This window comes from Electrona antarctica, assembly GCF_951216825.1.
Source record: "Electrona antarctica genome assembly, chromosome: 20".
Taxonomy (NCBI): Eukaryota; Metazoa; Chordata; class Actinopteri; order Myctophiformes; family Myctophidae; genus Electrona; species Electrona antarctica.
Window position 1 is genome coordinate 14,478,314 of NC_136801.1, and position 18,592 is coordinate 14,496,905.

At 42.3% G+C, this 18,592-nt stretch overlaps 2 protein-coding genes across 4 annotated transcripts; both read right to left on the reverse strand.

The window, feature by feature from the left end:
• Positions 1-8,016: 8,016 nt before the first annotated feature.
• Positions 8,017-11,196, reverse strand: LOC306913467 (tubulin alpha chain-like; the record flags this gene model as incomplete). Of its 2 annotated transcripts, XM_079490136.1 has the most annotated exons (4): positions 8,017-9,145; positions 9,578-9,726; positions 9,825-10,044; positions 11,142-11,196. In XM_079490136.1, 4 exons carry the CDS (start codon positions 11,142-11,144, stop codon positions 8,168-8,170), a joined length of 1,350 nt encoding a protein of 449 aa, XP_079346262.1. In that variant the 3' UTR covers positions 8,017-8,167. The 2 variants fall into 2 exon arrangements, with proteins under 2 accessions (XP_079346262.1, XP_079346261.1); XM_079490135.1 differs by lacking the exon at positions 11,142-11,196 and having other exon boundaries at positions 9,825-10,050.
• Positions 11,197-15,309: 4,113 nt separating this feature from the next.
• LOC306912765 (tubulin alpha chain-like) lies at positions 15,310-18,572 on the reverse strand (the record flags this gene model as incomplete). Of its 2 annotated transcripts, XM_079489215.1 has the most annotated exons (4): positions 15,310-16,438; positions 16,905-17,053; positions 17,152-17,371; positions 18,455-18,572. In XM_079489215.1, the coding sequence occupies 4 exons, from the start codon at positions 18,455-18,457 to the stop codon at positions 15,461-15,463; spliced, it is 1,350 nt and encodes a 449-aa protein (XP_079345341.1). In that variant the 3' UTR covers positions 15,310-15,460. The 2 variants fall into 2 exon arrangements, with proteins under 2 accessions (XP_079345341.1, XP_079345340.1); XM_079489214.1 differs by lacking the exon at positions 18,455-18,572 and having other exon boundaries at positions 17,152-17,377.
• Positions 18,573-18,592: the final 20 nt, after the last annotated feature.

The following is an 18,592-nucleotide window of genomic DNA, read 5'->3' on the forward strand; positions in this document are numbered from 1 at the left end:
CTGATGTTTCCTCCTGCGGGGAAGAATCTTCAGTGAATCCCCGCTATGAGGCGGGGATTCACTCTTAGGATTTATAACAAAAACACTTATGGTGCGTTCACTTGGGCCGATGCAAAGATACAGTTTACCATTCGTTGTCAATGGAAGCCAGCGATATAAAGATGTGAAGATGCAGCCAAATACATGTAATTTTGGGGGTCCTTGGCACGAAAATGTTTGAGAACTACTGATTTAGAAGGCATTTGTAATATCTGCCTCAGGTCTTAATGGGTTAAAGCCTCTACCGTATGTTGCTTGCATGATTCATTTGCATAATTTAAAAACCACTTACTTGGTGGATGCTTTAAGTTGCCAAACAATGAAAGCAAAATTAACTGAGCATTTAGTTGTGTGCAGCTATCTTTATTCACACTCCACCTCTTTCCCACTCCACACAGCACAATATTGATTACTGAGGCGACTGTGGCTCAAGAGGTAGAGCAGGTCGTCCAATGATCCATGGGTCGGCGGTTCGAATCCCGGCTCCTCCTGTCTACATGTCGAAGTGTCCTTGGGCAAGACACTGAACCCCAAATTGCTCCCAATGTGCTGGTTGGTACCTTGCATGGCTTCCGCCGCAATCGGTGTATGAATGTGTGTGTGAATGGGTGAATGTAATGCACAATCTATGTAAAGCGCCTTGGATAAAGGCGCTATATAAATGCACCATTTACCATTTTGAAATACTCACCATCACAATCACTGGCATGCACGCACGCACACATACACATACACATCTCACACACACACACACAAACATCCCGCACACTGCTCTTGCTCAGCAGCATCAGTTTTTATTTGAGATTAATTGACGGACCTTTTTGCCCTCTGGACCTTCATCAATCTAATATACTAAATAATCTTAAAATGCACAGACATTGTGCACATGTACACAGAGTATCAACAGCACGGAAAGAAAAACTGTTCAGAAAACATATTGTGGCGGACTACGTGATTCTTTTTCACTAATGTGTTCTTTTAGACTGAGGCTGCCCAGTCAAACAGCTTATAAAACAATTAACAGGGAATTAATGAGAAACAAGGGAAATTATGTTGGAAGTTGTAATAATACCAGGCAATGTACTTTGCATAACTGCCCCAGGAATTTCATTTCTACACTCAGCTACACGGTGACATTAGGTTATGATCTATAAAATAATTGCTTCGTGGTGAATGGTTTTTATGATTGCATTTGTCCGGGGCTTCTCTGCTAATATTGGTCTCAGACTACACTGCCCTACAAAGACAAAGTGCAGTAACAATAATTGTAAATATGTTATTGAGGTAATTGTTTATCCCCCCAAAATCACAAAGGCTAATTTGACCTTTGGTATACACAAATAAGTCGGTGTGTCCAAAAACATAGTAACTGTACTTTGGCTTTGTCGCAGAGGCAACAATATGAGTGCTATGAGCTTGTATCTCAGTATATTATGGAATAGTCAACCAATGTGCTATATTCATACAAATATCTAAAATGGCACAGATGCTTTACCCGTTTTAATGGGTTAACGTTAAATGAAAGGCGTTGAAAAATGAAAAAAAACGGCAAATGAAGTCATTTCTGAAATACCAGCTTTTAAAAGCTGGCATTTCCCCCCCTCTTATCAGAGGAGACAAAATGGAGCTATAGATTTCCTCCAGGATTGCCATTATCTTGACAGTTACTGTACTGCAAAGGGAGGCTGTTTCTTGTGGGTTCTGAGTTGTCACACTCAGATACATATAGACACTGTGGCTTCCGGGATCCCTATAGGGTCCTCAGAGTTAGGGGACGTGCCTACAAAGGGCATCTACTGTACGGACGGCTGCAAAACTGGCCCCCGTAAAATTCTCTGGAATGTCAGAACAGGTCAGCTCCATATATGGAGATTAGGGTATGAGGACAAGGGTTTGAGGTTTGAGATGAGATGTAGAGTTGCTGGCCAATATTGATGACATCAGGGATCTATTCTCCATATATGGGCTTAATATTGATGACATCACGTGATGACCATATATGGGTGTGACTGACTGACTGACTGACTGACTAATTTGACTGGAAATGCACGATTTCATAGTTAACTGCGACCTGTGTTCGCAATAATTCAGAAACAGATAACTCCATAGAACAATATAACATAGTGACTGATGACATGCCGATCAAGAGACAGATTTTACGTGGGATACCAATCCCACGTGTTTTTGGCTTTTTGCCTTTATTGATATTTATTAGTGAAGACAGACAGGAAAGTGGGAGGGAGAGAGGGGGAGAGACATGCAGCAAAGGTCGTCATGAACGGGACTCAAACACGCTGTCAGGCCAGAGCCTATATGTGACATGTGCCTGGACCACTTGGCCAGCGGGCGCCCCAAGATACCAATACTTCATCAAGCATATTGCCAAGGAATCGTGTGGAACACATGGGGATGTAATCAATGTTATGTTGATTTTGTATTGGTTATTCAAAATATGTCAAAGCATATACAGTATGTGGCTGAAGGCCAATACAAGTGACACGTGAGCTTTTCCTATTTTTGTGATATTGTAGTATGACAAAGTAGGGCATTCATTTACCCCTAAAAACAATAGAAATATGGAGATATAAGGTTTCTGCCCGGCAATGATTTGTTTGTTGGGTCTGCCTATAAACTACCTGTCTGCCCAATACACAAACCCACTGTTGTATGCATGTTTGTAATAATACTTTGTGCTTTAAAACGGCTTTTAATGTAAAACCTAGATATTGGACATATTTAGTATAGTCGTATGGGGAGAAAAAGGTTTAGTGCACAATAAATGCCATGGTAAAGTTCATATACTGTCTTCTTAGATACTGTAAGCTCTCTTTAATACTCTGCTTGGACGAAACACGCATCATCTTTCTGTCGGGTTGAAAAGGCAAGTCAGGAAGGGCCATGAAGAGCCATATCGGCTCCATGGCCTTGTGGCTAGAGTGTCTCCCCCGAGACTGGGAGGCTGTGATTCAATCCCTGGCTGAGTCAGACAAAAACCTATAAAAATGGTACCTAATGCCTCCCCTGCTTGCCTCTCAGCATCAAGGGTTGGATTGGGTTAAGTCCCTGCGACATACTAGCGTCATATACAGTATGTCCTGGGGGTGTACAGTATGCTCGTACATCAAGGCAAGCTGCCTTATATGCTACAGAAACAGGAGATAGACACCTGACTTATGGGCCTCATAGCTCAGGCAGCCACGGTTGTGGACCAAAGTATAACTGAGGCTTCAGTGGTGTAAAGTAACTATGGGGGGTATCATTACTTTACTGGAGTATTTCCAATTTTCTGTACTTTTACTTTATACGGATTTAGACGTGATAGATCCAGATTTGAGTCAAATCCTTTAGATGCTTACGTAGGATTATTGAGGAATCACATATATGCAACCAAGCTCGATCTCGCACTAGTCTTTGTTGATTTCTCAAAGGCTTTTGATTCAGTGAACAGAGCCAAAATGTTTGAAATTCTTAAATGATATGGTATCCCCGACAAAATTATCGATGCCATAAAAGTTCTATATACAAATACTTCAGCGACCATCCTTACTCCTGACGGAGAAACACCATCATTCCCCATGACTGCTGGCAATATACTCCAAGGCGACACACTATGGGCTACCAACTAAACCTTAGGAGAAGCTCTCGATATCCTGCTAAATACCTATCTGACACTGACTTCGCTGATGAGTGACATTGCGCTTATCAGTCAATCGTTGGAGTATTCTCAGGCACTCCTTCAGTCTCTTGAGCAGGCCTCCAACTGTGTTGGTCTTTATCTCAACGAGACAAAAACTGAATACGTAAATATATGCAAATCCAACAATAACCACATTATCAAAACACTTAACAACACTCCTTTGAAACAGGTTGATGACTACAAGTATTTGGGTTCATATATATCTTCTAACCAAAAATAACTTTCAAACTAGGAAGGGTATGGCCTGGTCAGCCTGCAATGACATACATAAGATCTGGTCATCCCAGCTTAGTAAGTAAGTAAAAATATTTAGGACAACCGTCGAGCCGATTCTACTCTATGGCACAGAGACATGGACACAAAGAAATTAGAGAAATTAACGGCTGGATGGCACTTACACCCGCCTTCTAATGAGAGCGCAAAATCTCTCTTGGAAGTACGTCTTCCACCACTGTGGATAGACGTCAGCAGGGATAGGCCAGACGTCAGCAGGCGTATAACCTCCCAACATGACTCATACCTAAATCTGATCTCTGACTGGCTTAATTGGTCTGTTCTGTTCATCCTCTCACTGTTCACTGTCTCGTCTCTGTCAGAATAATCACACACACACACACACACACACACACCCCCCTTTTCATTTTCCTCCCGTGCCTGCTGCTGCTGCTCTCATTATGCTTGAGCCGAGCACAACATGATCAGCTGTAGTTGGAACAGAGCTGGCTGGTTTCACAGGAGCAGAAAGCTGTGGCACACAGACTCATATGTATTCCGATGGGTTCTTCGAGGAATAGGTCGCTCCACATGCATGGCTGCGCTGCAGTCAGCCAAGGTGCTCTGATGGCAGCTGGCCTGTGTGGTCATGAGAGAGAGAGAGAGAGAGAGAGAGAGAGAGAGAGAGAGAGAGAGAGAATGTATAATCGGCTACACACTGGTTATAGCACTGGTTCCCAAACAGTAGTGGGTCACATTTTGGGGGGTCACGACTTGAGTAAAACAATTTTTTTATGTAAAAACAATAATACGTTAAACAAATCTATATTTAAATAATAATAATTAAGAAGTGGCCGCACAACGTGTTGCAAGCTTGTAGATCAGCGATTTTCACTAGTTTGACCTGAAAAGTTTGGGAACCACTGATATATTAGCCCCCTCACACACGACGTATACCTCAATATTTAAGCACACAACAAAGCGAAAGAATTTTACTCTGGTGTGTATTCCGTACATAAGATGTAACAAGAAATCTTGAGTCAACGAGAGAGAGAGAGAGAGACAGAGAGAAGGAACAGATGGAGGGGAGGAGAGCAGGGTCAATGTGACAACACAGTGCATTACGTTAGCTTCACACAGTGAAGAAAGCAAACGCAGCCTGACAGAAATGTGAGGAGCTCTCCTGAAAACTCTCCACATTCCCATCCTGTGTACATGGTCAGGGTAACCTTTTGTGTACCATGTCGATGCCAAAGGAACGCAGACGATGTCGAGTCTCTGTGCTTGATGTAGGTTTAGGATTTTGTGTCCGGGTAAGGTCGGTTTCTACATGGCCTGCTGTCGACACACGGTTAGGTTTGTCACGATTACATGTATTAAATTGATGATTAATTGTTACACTATTGCGATTAATGATGTAATTGTGTTTTTGCCATATAACATTGAAATACATGAATAGAAATACATTTCTAGCTGCCTTTTAGGCTTTGTAATAAAAAAATACACTGAAATATAAAGATATTACTGACATTTATTAATTTTATACAAAAGAAAAAGGTAAAGAAAAAAAGCTTATCTATAAGATTTGTTAGATTTCATATCGGCTATTTCTGCTTTTTTATGTATTATGTCACAGTTGTGACTAAATGTGATTATCTCAAATAATTGCGATTCGACGATTTTATGTGATAATTGTGACAGGCCTACACACGGTCTGCATTCCTTCAGCGTCCACATGGAATGCAAAAGGTTGACCGACCAAGCATAAAGAATAGTGTCATGATTTATGATGATGATCCTCTGTGTCAGAACTTGTCATGTGATACTGCCTGGTGTCATCTTGTTCTGCACAAGCGCGACTCAACTGAAACGTCAGTATCCACGCTTAGTTAGATGGAGTCTCTTAAGGGACCACACGTTTGGACAACCGAAATCACAACACTTAGTAGGGCATGAATGCGTTGCCAAAAACCTATTTACACGAATGAAAGCATCTCTGGCCACCCAAGAGCCTCAGACCTTCCCTGCGGTGACTGTCTCAGCATCAGACTGCTAACGCGCTGCAAAGGAATTGGTGGCAGGAAGCTATAACAGACAGGGGCACAGAGGGGAGCTTGGTTTTCTTGTGCTGGGAGGGATGTAATGATTAGCAGGCAGTATCGATTTCCTGACCAATTAATTTTCCTTTGATCTTTTTTTTTGTATTACATTTTCTAATTAACATAAGTTTCGCCATTTAGGATAATCGTTTTTTGTCTTTGCTATGTACATGAATGTGTATATTGTAGGCTATTTGCTGTATAATTATTTACATTTTTGCTAAAAATGTTTTGTATTTTCTTTAATGCATTGTAAAAGTTTTTAATTGTACTTTGACCCCAGGAAGAATAGTCTCTGCTGAGGCACTAATGGGGATCTAAAATACACAAAGTATCACAATCATTTTAATCTATTAAACGTTGGCTATTCAAAAATGGCAGATCTACATCCACTGTCTCTCCATCACTCTTAGGGCCGATTCATACTCCTATTTTACCGCTGTTTCGGCGCTGTAGTGCCGAAATGATTTCGGCTCGTCAGAAACTTTCAGTAGCACCGAAGAGCCGACTTTAGGACAGTACCCGCCCCCCCGAACCTCAAATGACGTCACATTGTAGGCTCTACAGAGCCGAACCGACTTTTATTCGGCTCTAAAATAGGAGTATGAATCACGCCTTACTGTAGCTCTATGGGCAGTTCTGAACCTTTTCAGGCCACGACCCCCAAAATAATCATATTTAAGCTGGGGACCCCCCACCCTGACATGCACTTGGAATTGTAAGAGTGAGGCAATACATTTTGTTTGACCACAAATAAATATTGTGAGGCGTTGAGAGCTTGTAGATATTCCCTCCATCTGGTAACATAAGATAATGGCAAGCCAATCAATAAAGCCTTTGGAGTGATCACTTGGTCGATGGTATTCTCCACTAATTCTAAAGGGAAGAGAGAACCTTTAAACAACTGGTTGAAGTGTCAGTGATAAGGCTCAGAATCTATATAAAGAAGCCTCCAAATGGTGTCATTTAGTTTTAATGCTCAGCGCACACAGAACTCCTGTAATGTGTATTCCAAAAACAAAGACGTGCCATAGAAAACCCATAATATGTTATGGGTTTTCTATGGCACGTCTTTGTTTTTGGAATACACATTACACAAATTCAACCCCCATTTTACAGGTCCGTGCACACTACGCAGGTCAAGATGAGCCGCCTGGCCTGCACCCGTGACCCATCTCAGTTCACATTGACTATCACCAGAAGCATGAGTGTGTGCAATAAGTACAACATGGAGGTTCAAGTGTAATGGGATATAGCTTGAGGAACCAATAGAAAAGGGCACCACTTCTAATAATACATTTTATAACACACATTACATTTGAAACTAGAGATGTCCCGATACTGTATCGGGAAAAGTATCGGATCGGCCCGAGATGTCCCGATACGGTATCGGTAAAAGTATCGGATCGGCCCTCATGTTATATCGGGTCATATCGGTGAATATGCCAGTCTAACCACAGATCTGACACAGGGGGTAATAGTACATTTTAACAGCGGGAGACCTTATAGACCAACAGCGAGCGTCGCTTGAATTGCATTAGCTATTGCCCACTATCACCGGGCGACGTCGCCCAAAAGATGAATTATTTGCTACTTAAAAGCCAGAGTAAATTACCCCAGATGTTGAAGTGAAATTCCCCTTCATGAAAGTACCCAAACTGCATCTCCGTTATAACTACAGCCTGCAGCAAACATTCAGCATTTCACCACATTTTTCAACCAACTACTCAGTCCAATTAGCTGTAGAAATTTAAAGCATTACATCAATGCTGTAATCAAGGGATTACAGCAATTAAAATCTTTAATATCCAAACCAATAATGTTTTAACAAGTCTTCAACCTGCAGGTTTCACTGATACAATACATCTTTTTCAAGAGACAAATACCAGTGACTCAGACTGAACCTGAACTGAAGGTGTTGTTCATGGGAAAAAACCTTAAGCCAAATGAAGGATAAACCAGACAAACTGCTCATACCCATTGGGTGCATTTAATAATTTCAAGTGAGAACACAATCACAGGAATGACAGATAAACAGGAGCGGATCTCATACGACCCGACCCATCCCCCCCCCATCCCATTACTTCCGGCCAACGGCAAACCAGAAGACAAAAGTGGCCTAGAATTCTTCCTCCTCCTCGTCATCCACCCCAGCACTGTCAGCACCCACCTCTTCGTAATCCTTCTCTAGGGCAGCCATGTCCTCTCTAGCCTCGGAGAACTCCCCCTCCTCCATCCCCTCGCCGACATACCAGTGGACGAAGGCCCTTTTGGCATACATCAGGTCAAACTTGTGGTTAAGGCGTGCCCAGGCCTCAGCAATGGCCGTGGTGTTGCTGAGCATGCATACAGCCCTCTGGACCTTGGCTAGGTCTCCTCCAGGAACCACCGTGGGAGCCTGGTAGTTGATGCCCACCTTGAAGCCTGTGGGGCACCAGTCCACAAACTGGATGCTGCGTTTGGTCTTGATTGCAGCAATGGCAGAGTTGACATCCTTGGGCACCACGTCTCCACGGTACAGCAGACAGCAGGCCATGTATTTACCGCGCCGGGGATCACACTTCACCATCTGATTGGCCGTCTCAAAGCAGGAGTTGGTGATCTGGGCGACCGACAGCTGCTCATGATAGGCCTTCTCTGCGGAGATGACTGGGGCATAGGTGGTTAGTGGGAAGTGGATGCGAGGGTAAGGCACCAAGTTGGTCTGGAACTCAGTCAGGTCAACATTCAGGGCACCATCAAAGCGAAGGGAGGCGGTGATCGAAGACACAACTTGACTGATGAGCCTGTTGAGGTTGGTGTACGACGGCCTCTCAACGTCCAGGTTCCTTTGGCAGATGTCAAAGATGGCCTCATTGTCCACCATGAAGGCACAGTCTGAGTGTTCCAGGGTGGTGTGGGTGGTTAGGATGGAGTTGTAGGGCTCCACCACAGCTGTGGACACCTGGGGAGCCGGGTAGACGGCAAACTCAAGTTTGGACTTCTTTCCATAATCAACAGAGAGCCTCTCCATCAGCAGGGAAGCAAAACCAGAGCCGGTTCCACCACCAAAGCTATGGAAGATGAGAAACCCTTGGAGGCCAGTGCACTGGTCAGACTGAAACAAGAAAAAAAAAAAAAAGACAAACAATGTTGCCTAATCAGTTAAAGCTGAATTTTGATTGATTGAGGTCCTTATTGATCATGAAATAAAAATCACATGTCACATACAATCATCTGTAACAAAGATCTGATCCACAATAATAGATATTAGATTGGATAACGCAAAAAAGGTTACAGCTAGTTTCCATTGCGGTCCTTTAGTATGAGGTGTGTATAGTATATGACGACATGTAGTGTGGTGCATGAATCACATAGTTCCATGAGCAAGTCTCTGAGTGAATGCATGCCATTCAAAGTGTGTGTGTGTGTGTGTGTGTGTGTTGTGGGCTACATATTCACAATAGAAAAACAAAACAGATACATAGATCTACAAAAATACAATTTTCACAAATACAATTAGTTTGCCAAGAAAATCAAAGGCCCTCACCAGCTTGCGAATTCTCTCCATGACCAGGTCGATGACCTCCTTGCCGATGGTGTAGTGTCCGCGGGCATAGTTGTTGGCTGCATCCTCCTTTCCTGTGATCAACTGTTCAGGGTGGAACAGCTGGCGGTAGATTCCTGTACGCACCTCACCTGTGAATAGGTTTACAGGAAACGGTTCACAATTAGCACTTTGATTTCTTCTTTTCAAAGTTTTAAATTAAAGTAGCAAGGGATTTGTTCAACTGTACCAATGACCGTGGGTTCCAGGTCAACAAAGACGGCTCTGGGGACATGTTTTCCTGCCCCAGTCTCACTGAAGAAGGTGCTGAAGGAGTCATTGGCCGCGCCACCGGGCCTATCAATGGCCTGTCCGTCAGGCTGTATGCCATGCTCCAGGCAGTACAGCTCCCAGCAAGAGTTGCCGATCTGGACTCCGGCTTGTCCAACATGGATAGAAAGGCACTCACGCTGCATAGGAAGAGGGGGGGGGGGGGGGGGGGGGGGGGGTAATGTTATTGCACTGCAAGCAAATTCCTCAAAATAGAGGGGCCAGGGCAGGCTACTGTACATGACTGGGGAAGACATTAGTTGTGGGAAGCCAGCCAGCAGCACAAATGTTAATGCGTTTGTCATTACTGGGTTTTTGGTATCCCTAGTGTCAAGACTATGAAAAAACATTTAAAATTCCAACTTCACATACAACAGGGTACAATGGGTGAAATTATCCACATTTCTTTAAGATTTCTTCAATAGTTCTTATTCTTACACATGGATCAGGAACAGATAATCTAAAAATAGACTCATTGGAGTATATTGCATGGTGAAATGGCTTTCATAAAAAACAAGATTTCCTTAAATGACAACTTCATGTTTATTTGAAGTGATAAGAAGACCTGGACTGACAGATCTTAAATTTCACCAATATGGTGTTCAGGGGCATCAACTATGGGCGTTGCCTAATTTAAGATAAAGTGGGATTCATCACACCTGGGTAAGAATGCTGAATCCTGCAGGTAGGTTTTTCTTATTTTTCCCTCTTAACAGCCAGTTAATGTTTTAACTGAAAATATAAATTCAAATGCAAGGGAAATTTAAGAGAACATTGCTGAATGAGGCCCAGTGTGCTTTTTGACCCAGCTATATTGGCAGTGGTGGAAAAAGTACATATTTTTTTACTCAAGCATCAACACTGCAGTATAGAAATACACTGCCATATTTATTGATCTACAAATTAAGCTCCCAACAGGTTGCTTTGTTGAGTTTGTATTCAAAATAGGAAGTGATTAATGCATGTTTTGTAATAATCAAAACCTACAAAGTTAACTAGCAACTAAAGTTTTCAGATATTGTAGTAAAAGGTACAATAATTGCCTTGCCTCAGATTGAAAATCTGAACGTAAAGTACTTGAGTAAATGTACTTGCAAACTATTGGCAACACCTTCACAGATGTTGCCAATGCTACAGGTTTAAGGTTGTGTTCAATTTAGATGCATGGCCTCTATATAGATTAGTTCATCATCATCATTAGTTTGACATCAAGGTCAGTCAGCAGTGACTTACTCACCATTTTGCCCTTTGAGTAGAACTTAAAACCACAGCTGTTAATGGTTTCTCACTTTCTCATGGTCCTCTTTTTATTGGACACTAATTGGCTAGGGAGTGGCTCTGTAGTCATCAGCCATTGGCTGATACGGAATTGTAGACTAGACAAGGTTGTGGTTCATGAAATCACCCAATCTAGAAACTAAAAAAACTCATCTCAGTGGTATCATGATGGTTTCTCTCTTGTGTTTAAAACTATTCCTTCAATTTCAGTAGGACTTTTGCAGTAGTGGAAAAGTTATTAAAATCTTTTACTAAAAGTATCAATACTGCAATGTAGAAATACTCTTTACAAGTAAGGTACAGCCAGGTAAGGATTGGCACCAAAATGTCTCATTATGCAGAATGTCCTATTTCAAAAGTGATCAAAATGTATGCAAATCTTTTGAAAATAGTGGTTATTAGTGTGTCTTGTAATAATAATCAAAATCTACAAAGTAACTAGTTTGTATATAATTGGAGTACAATATTGTCCTCTGAGATGTAGTGGAGTAGAAGTAAAGGTATTGAAAATGATAAATACTGAAGAAAGTAAAAAATATATAAAAAAAACCTTTACTGTGTACTGCACAGTACCTGTACTGTGTACTGCACTGTAGGTGACCATTACTTTGGGCTTACGCCACATATAAATATCACACCTCAAGCGTTTTCACAAACTTTTCTCCACACGACCATTTATTCACACTCAACGTGGGCGAGTGCTGCTGAAAATTGCTTCTATTTTGCCTCATTCTTCTTTTGAAGCTGCAACTTGTCATTTAACCGCTTATGTGTTCTAAAGTAGTGGGTCACATTTTGGGGGGTCACGACTTGAGTAAAATTCCCATTTTCTTTTATGTATATATCAATTTTTTTTTATTTTTTTTATGTAAAAACAATAATACGTTAAACAAATCTATATTTAAATAATAATAATTAGGAAGTGGCCGCACAACATGTTGCAAGCTTGTAGATCAGCGATTTTCACTAGTTTGACCTGAAAAGTTTGGGAACCACTGATATATTAGCCCCCTCACACACGACGTATACCTCAATATTTAAGCACACAACAAAGCGAAAGAATTTTACTCTGGTGTGTATTCCGTACATAAGATGTAACAAGAAATCTTGAGTCAACGAGAGAGAGAGAGACAGAGAGACAGAGAGAAGGAACAGATGGAGGGGAGGAGAGCAGGGTCAATGTGACAACACAGTGCATTACGTTAGCTTCACACAGTGAAGAAAGCAAACGCAGCCTGACAGAAATGTGAGGAGCTCTCCTGAATACTCTCCACATTCTCATCCTGTGTACATGGTCAAGGTAACCTTTTGTGTACCATGTCGATGCCAAAGGAACGCAGGCGATGTCGAGTCACTGTGCTTGATGTAGGTTTATTTTGTGTCCGGGTAAGGTCGGTTTCTACATGGCCTGCTGTCGACACACGGTTAGGTTTGTCACGATTACATATTAAGTTGATGAGTCATTGTTACACTATTGTGTTTTTGCCATATAACATTGAAATACATGAATAGAAATACATTTCTAGCTGCCTTTTAGGCTTTGTAATAAAAAAATACACTGAAATATAAAGACATTACTGACATTTATTAATTTTATACAAAAGAAAAAGGTAAAGAAAAAAAGCTGATCTATAAGATTTGTTAGATTTCATATCGGCTATTTCTGCTTTTTTATGTATTCTGTCACGGTTGTGACTAAATGTGATTATCTCAAATAATTGCGATTCGACGATTTTATGTGATAATTGTGACAGGCCTACACACGGTCTGCATTCCTTCAGCGTCCACATGGAATGCAAAAGGTTGACTGACCAAGCATAAAAAATAGTGTCATGATTTATGATGATGATCCTCTGTGTCAGAACTTGTCATGTGATACTGCCTGGTGTCATCTTGTTCTGCACAAGCGCGACTCAACTGAAACGTCAGTATCCACGCTTAGTTAGATGGAGTCTCTTAAGGGACCACACGTTTGGACAACCGAAATCACAACACTTAGTAGGGCATGAATGCGTTGCCAAAAACCTATTTACACGAATGAAAGCATCTCTGGCCACCCAAGAGCCTCAGACCTTCCCTGCGGTGACTGTCTCAGCATCAGACTGCTAACGCGCTGCAAAGGAATTGGTGGCAGGAAGCTATAACAGACAGGGGCACAGAGGGGAGCTTGGTTTTCTTGTGCTGGGAGGGATGTAATGATTAGCAGGCAGTATCGATTTCCTGACCAATTAATTTTCCTTTGATCTTTTTTTTTGTATTACATTTTCTAATTAACATAAGTTTCGCCATTTAGGATAATCGTTTTTTGTCTTTGCTATGTACATGAATGTGTATATTGTAGGCTATTTGCTGTATAATTATTTACATTTTTGCTAAAAATGTTTTGTATTTTCTTTAATGCATTGTAAAAGTTTTTAATTGTACTTTGACCCCAGGAAGAATAGTCTCTGCTGAGGCACTAATGGGGATCTAAAATACACAAAGTATCACAATCATTTTAATCTATTAAACGTTGGCTATTCAAAAATGGCAGATCTACATCCACTGTCTCTCCATCACTCTTAGGGCCGATTCATACTCCTATTTTACCGCTGTTTCGGCGCTGTAGTGCCGAAATGATTTCGGCTCGTCAGAAACTTTCAGTAGCACCGAAGAGCCGACTTTAGGACAGTACCCGCCCCCCCGAACCTCAAATGACGTCACATTGTAGGCTCTACAGAGCCGAACCGACTTTTATTCGGCTCTAAAATAGGAGTATGAATCGCGCCTTACTGTAGCTCTATGGGCAGTTCTGAACCTTTTCAGGCCACGACCCCCAAAATAATCATATTTAAGCTGGGGACCCCCCACCCTGACATGCACTTGGAATTGTAAGAGTGAGGCAATACATTTTGTTTGACCACAAATAAATATTGTGAGGCGTTGAGAGCTTGTAGATATTCCCTCCATCTGGTAACATAAGATAATGGCAAGCCAATCAATAAAGCCTTTGGAGTGATCACTTGGTCGATGGTATTCTCCACTAATTCTAAAGGGAAGAGAGAACCTTTAAACAACTGGTTGAAGTGTCAGTGATAAGGCTCAGAATCTATATAAAGAAGCCTCCAAATGGTGTCATTTAGTTTTAATGCTCAGCGCACACAGAACTCCTGTAATGTGTATTCCAAAAACAAAGACGTGCCATAGAAAACCCATAATATGTTATGGGTTTTCTATGGCACGTCTTTGTTTTTGGAATACACATTACACAAATTCAACCCCCATTTTACAGGTCCGTGCACACTACGCAGGTCAAGATGAGCCGCCTGGCCTGCACCCGTGACCCATCTCAGTTCACATTGACTATCACCAGAAGCATGAGTGTGTGCAATAAGTACAACATGGAGGTTCAAGTGTAATGGGATATAGCTTGAGGAACCAATAGAAAAGGGCACCACTTCTAATAATACATTTTATAACACACATTACATTTGAAACTAGAGATGTCCCGATACTGTATCGGGAAAAGTATCGGATCGGCCCGAGATGTCCCGATACGGTATCGGTAAAAGTATCGGATCGGCCCTCATGTTATATCGGGTCATATCGGTGAATATGCCAGTCTAACCACAGATCTGACACAGGGGGGGGGGGGTAATAGTACATTTTAACAGCGGGAGACCTTATAGACCAACAGCGAGCGTCGCTTGAATTGCATTAGCTATTGCCCACTATCACCGGGCGACGTCGCCCAAAAGATGAATTATTTGCTACTTAAAAGCCAGAGTAAATTACCCCAGATGTTGAAGTGAAATTCCCCTTCATGAAAGTACCCAAACTGCATCTCCGTTATAACTACAGCCTGCAGCAAACATTCAGCATTTCACCACATTTTTCAACCAACTACTCAGTCCAATTAGCTGTAGAAATTTAAAGCATTACATCAATGCTGTAATCAAGGGATTACAGCAATTAAAATCTTTAATATCCAAACCAATAATGTTTTAACAAGTCTTCAACCTGCAGGTTTCACTGATACAATACATCTTTTTCAAGAGACAAATACCAGTGACTCAGACTGAACCTGAACTGAAGGTGTTGTTCATGGGAAAAAACCTTAAGCCAAATGAAGGATAAACCAGACAAACTGCTCATACCCATTGGGTGCATTTAATAATTTCAAGTGAGAACACAATCACAGGAATGACAGATAAACAGGAGCGGATCTCATACGACCCGACCCATCCCCCCCCCATCCCATTACTTCCGGCCAACGGCAAACCAGAAGACAAAAGTGGCCTAGAATTCTTCCTCCTCCTCGTCATCCACCCCAGCACTGTCAGCACCCACCTCTTCGTAATCCTTCTCTAGGGCAGCCATGTCCTCTCTAGCCTCGGAGAACTCCCCCTCCTCCATCCCCTCGCCGACATACCAGTGGACGAAGGCCCTTTTGGCATACATCAGGTCAAACTTGTGGTTAAGGCGTGCCCAGGCCTCAGCAATGGCCGTGGTGTTGCTGAGCATGCATACAGCCCTCTGGACCTTGGCTAGGTCTCCTCCAGGAACCACCGTGGGAGCCTGGTAGTTGATGCCCACCTTGAAGCCTGTGGGGCACCAGTCCACAAACTGGATGCTGCGTTTGGTCTTGATTGCAGCAATGGCAGAGTTGACATCCTTGGGCACCACGTCTCCACGGTACAGCAGACAGCAGGCCATGTATTTACCGCGCCGGGGATCACACTTCACCATCTGATTGGCCGTCTCAAAGCAGGAGTTGGTGATCTGGGCGACCGACAGCTGCTCATGATAGGCCTTCTCTGCGGAGATGACTGGGGCATAGGTGGTTAGTGGGAAGTGGATGCGAGGGTAAGGCACCAAGTTGGTCTGGAACTCAGTCAGGTCAACATTCAGGGCACCATCAAAGCGAAGGGAGGCGGTGATCGAAGACACAACTTGACTGATGAGCCTGTTGAGGTTGGTGTACGACGGCCTCTCAACGTCCAGGTTCCTTTGGCAGATGTCAAAGATGGCCTCATTGTCCACCATGAAGGCACAGTCTGAGTGTTCCAGGGTGGTGTGGGTGGTTAGGATGGAGTTGTAGGGCTCCACCACAGCTGTGGACACCTGGGGAGCCGGGTAGACGGCAAACTCAAGTTTGGACTTCTTTCCATAATCAACAGAGAGCCTCTCCATCAGCAGGGAAGCAAAACCAGAGCCGGTTCCACCACCAAAGCTATGGAAGATGAGAAACCCTTGGAGGCCAGTGCACTGGTCAGACTGAAACAAGAAAAAAAAAAAAAAGACAAACAATGTTGCCTAATCAGTTAAAGCTGAATTTTGATTGATTGAGGTCCTTATTGATCATGAAATAAAAATCACATGTCACATACAATCATCTGTAACAAAGATCTGATCCACAATAATAGATATTAGATTGGATAACGCAAAAAAGGTTACAGCTAGTTTCCATTGCGGTCCTTTAGTATGAGGTGTGTATAGTATATGACGACATGTAGTGTGGTGCATGAATCACATAGTTCCATGAGCAAGTCTCTGAGTGAATGCATGCCATTCAAAGTGTGTGTGTGTGTGTGTGTGTGTGTGTGTGTGTGTGTGTGTGTGTGTGTGTGTGTGTGTTGTGGGCTACATATTCACAATAGAAAAACAAAACAGATACATAGATCTACAAAAATACAATTTTCACAAATACAATTAGTTTGCCAAGAAAATCAAAGGCCCTCACCAGCTTGCGAATTCTCTCCATGACCAGGTCGATGACCTCCTTGCCGATGGTGTAGTGTCCGCGGGCATAGTTGTTGGCTGCATCCTCCTTTCCTGTGATCAACTGTTCAGGGTGGAACAGCTGGCGGTAGATTCCTGTACGCACCTCACCTGTGAATAGGTTTACAGGAAACGGTTCACAATTAGCACTTTGATTTCTTCTTTTCAAAGTTTTAAATTAAAGTAGCAAGGGATTTGTTCAACTGTACCAATGACCGTGGGTTCCAGGTCAACAAAGACGGCTCTGGGGACATGTTTTCCTGCCCCAGTCTCACTGAAGAAGGTGCTGAAGGAGTCATTGGCCGCGCCACCGGGCCTATCAATGGCCTGTCCGTCAGGCTGTATGCCATGCTCCAGGCAGTACAGCTCCCAGCAAGAGTTGCCGATCTGGACTCCGGCTTGTCCAACATGGATAGAAAGGCACTCACGCTGCATAGGAAGAGGGGGGGGGGGGGGGTAATGTTATTGCACTGCAAGCAAATTCCTCAAAATAGAGGGGCCAGGGCAGGCTACTGTACATGACTGGGGAAGACATTAGTTGTGGGAAGCCAGCCAGCAGCACAAATGTTAATGCGTTTGTCATTACTGGGTTTTTGGTATCCCTAGTGTCAAGACTATGAAAAAACATTTAAAATTCCAACTTCACATACAACAGGGTACAATGGGTGAAATTATCCACATTTCTTTAAGATTTCTTCAATAGTTCTTATTCTTACACATGGATCAGGAACAGATAATCTAAAAATAGACTCATTGGAGTATATTGCATGGTGAAATGGCTTTCATAAAAAACAAGATTTCCTTAAATGACAACTTCATGTTTATTTGAAGTGATAAGACCTGGACTGACAGATCTTAAATTTCACCAATATGGTGTTCAGGGGCGTCAACTATGGGCGTTGCCTAATTTAAGATAAAGTGGGATTCATCACACCTGGGTAAGAATGCTGAATCCTGCAGGTAGGTTTTTCTTATTTTTCCCTCTTAACAGCCAGTTAATGTTTTAACTGAAAATATAAATTCAAATGCAAGGGAAATTTAAGAGAACATTGCTGAATGAGGCCCAGTGTGCTTTTTGACCCAGCTATATTGGCAGTGGTGGAAAAAGTACATATTTTTTTACTCAAGCATCAACACTGCAGTATAGAAATACACTGCCATATTTATTGATCTACAAATTAAGCTCCCAACAGGTTGCTTTGTTGAGTTTGTATTCAAAATAGGAAGTGATTAATGCATGTTTTGTAATAATCAAAACCTACAAAGTTAACTAGCAACTAAAGTTTTCAGATATTGTAGTAAAAGGTACAATAATTGCCTTGCCTCAGATTGAAAATCTGAACGTAAAGTACTTGAGTAAATGTACTTGCAAACTATTGGCAACACCTTCACAGATGTTGCCAATGCTACAGGTTTAAGGTTGTGTTCAATTTAGATGCATGGCCTCTATATAGATTAGTTCATCATCATCATTAGTTTGACATCAAGGTCAGTCAGCAGTGACTTACTCACCATTTTGCCCTTTGAGTAGAACTTAAAACCACAGCTGTTAATGGTTTCTCACTTGAGATGTTATGTCTTCCTTCCCACAGACAGACACTCCTTGAGTTGTAACTCATGGTCCTCTTTTTATTGGACACTAATTGGCTA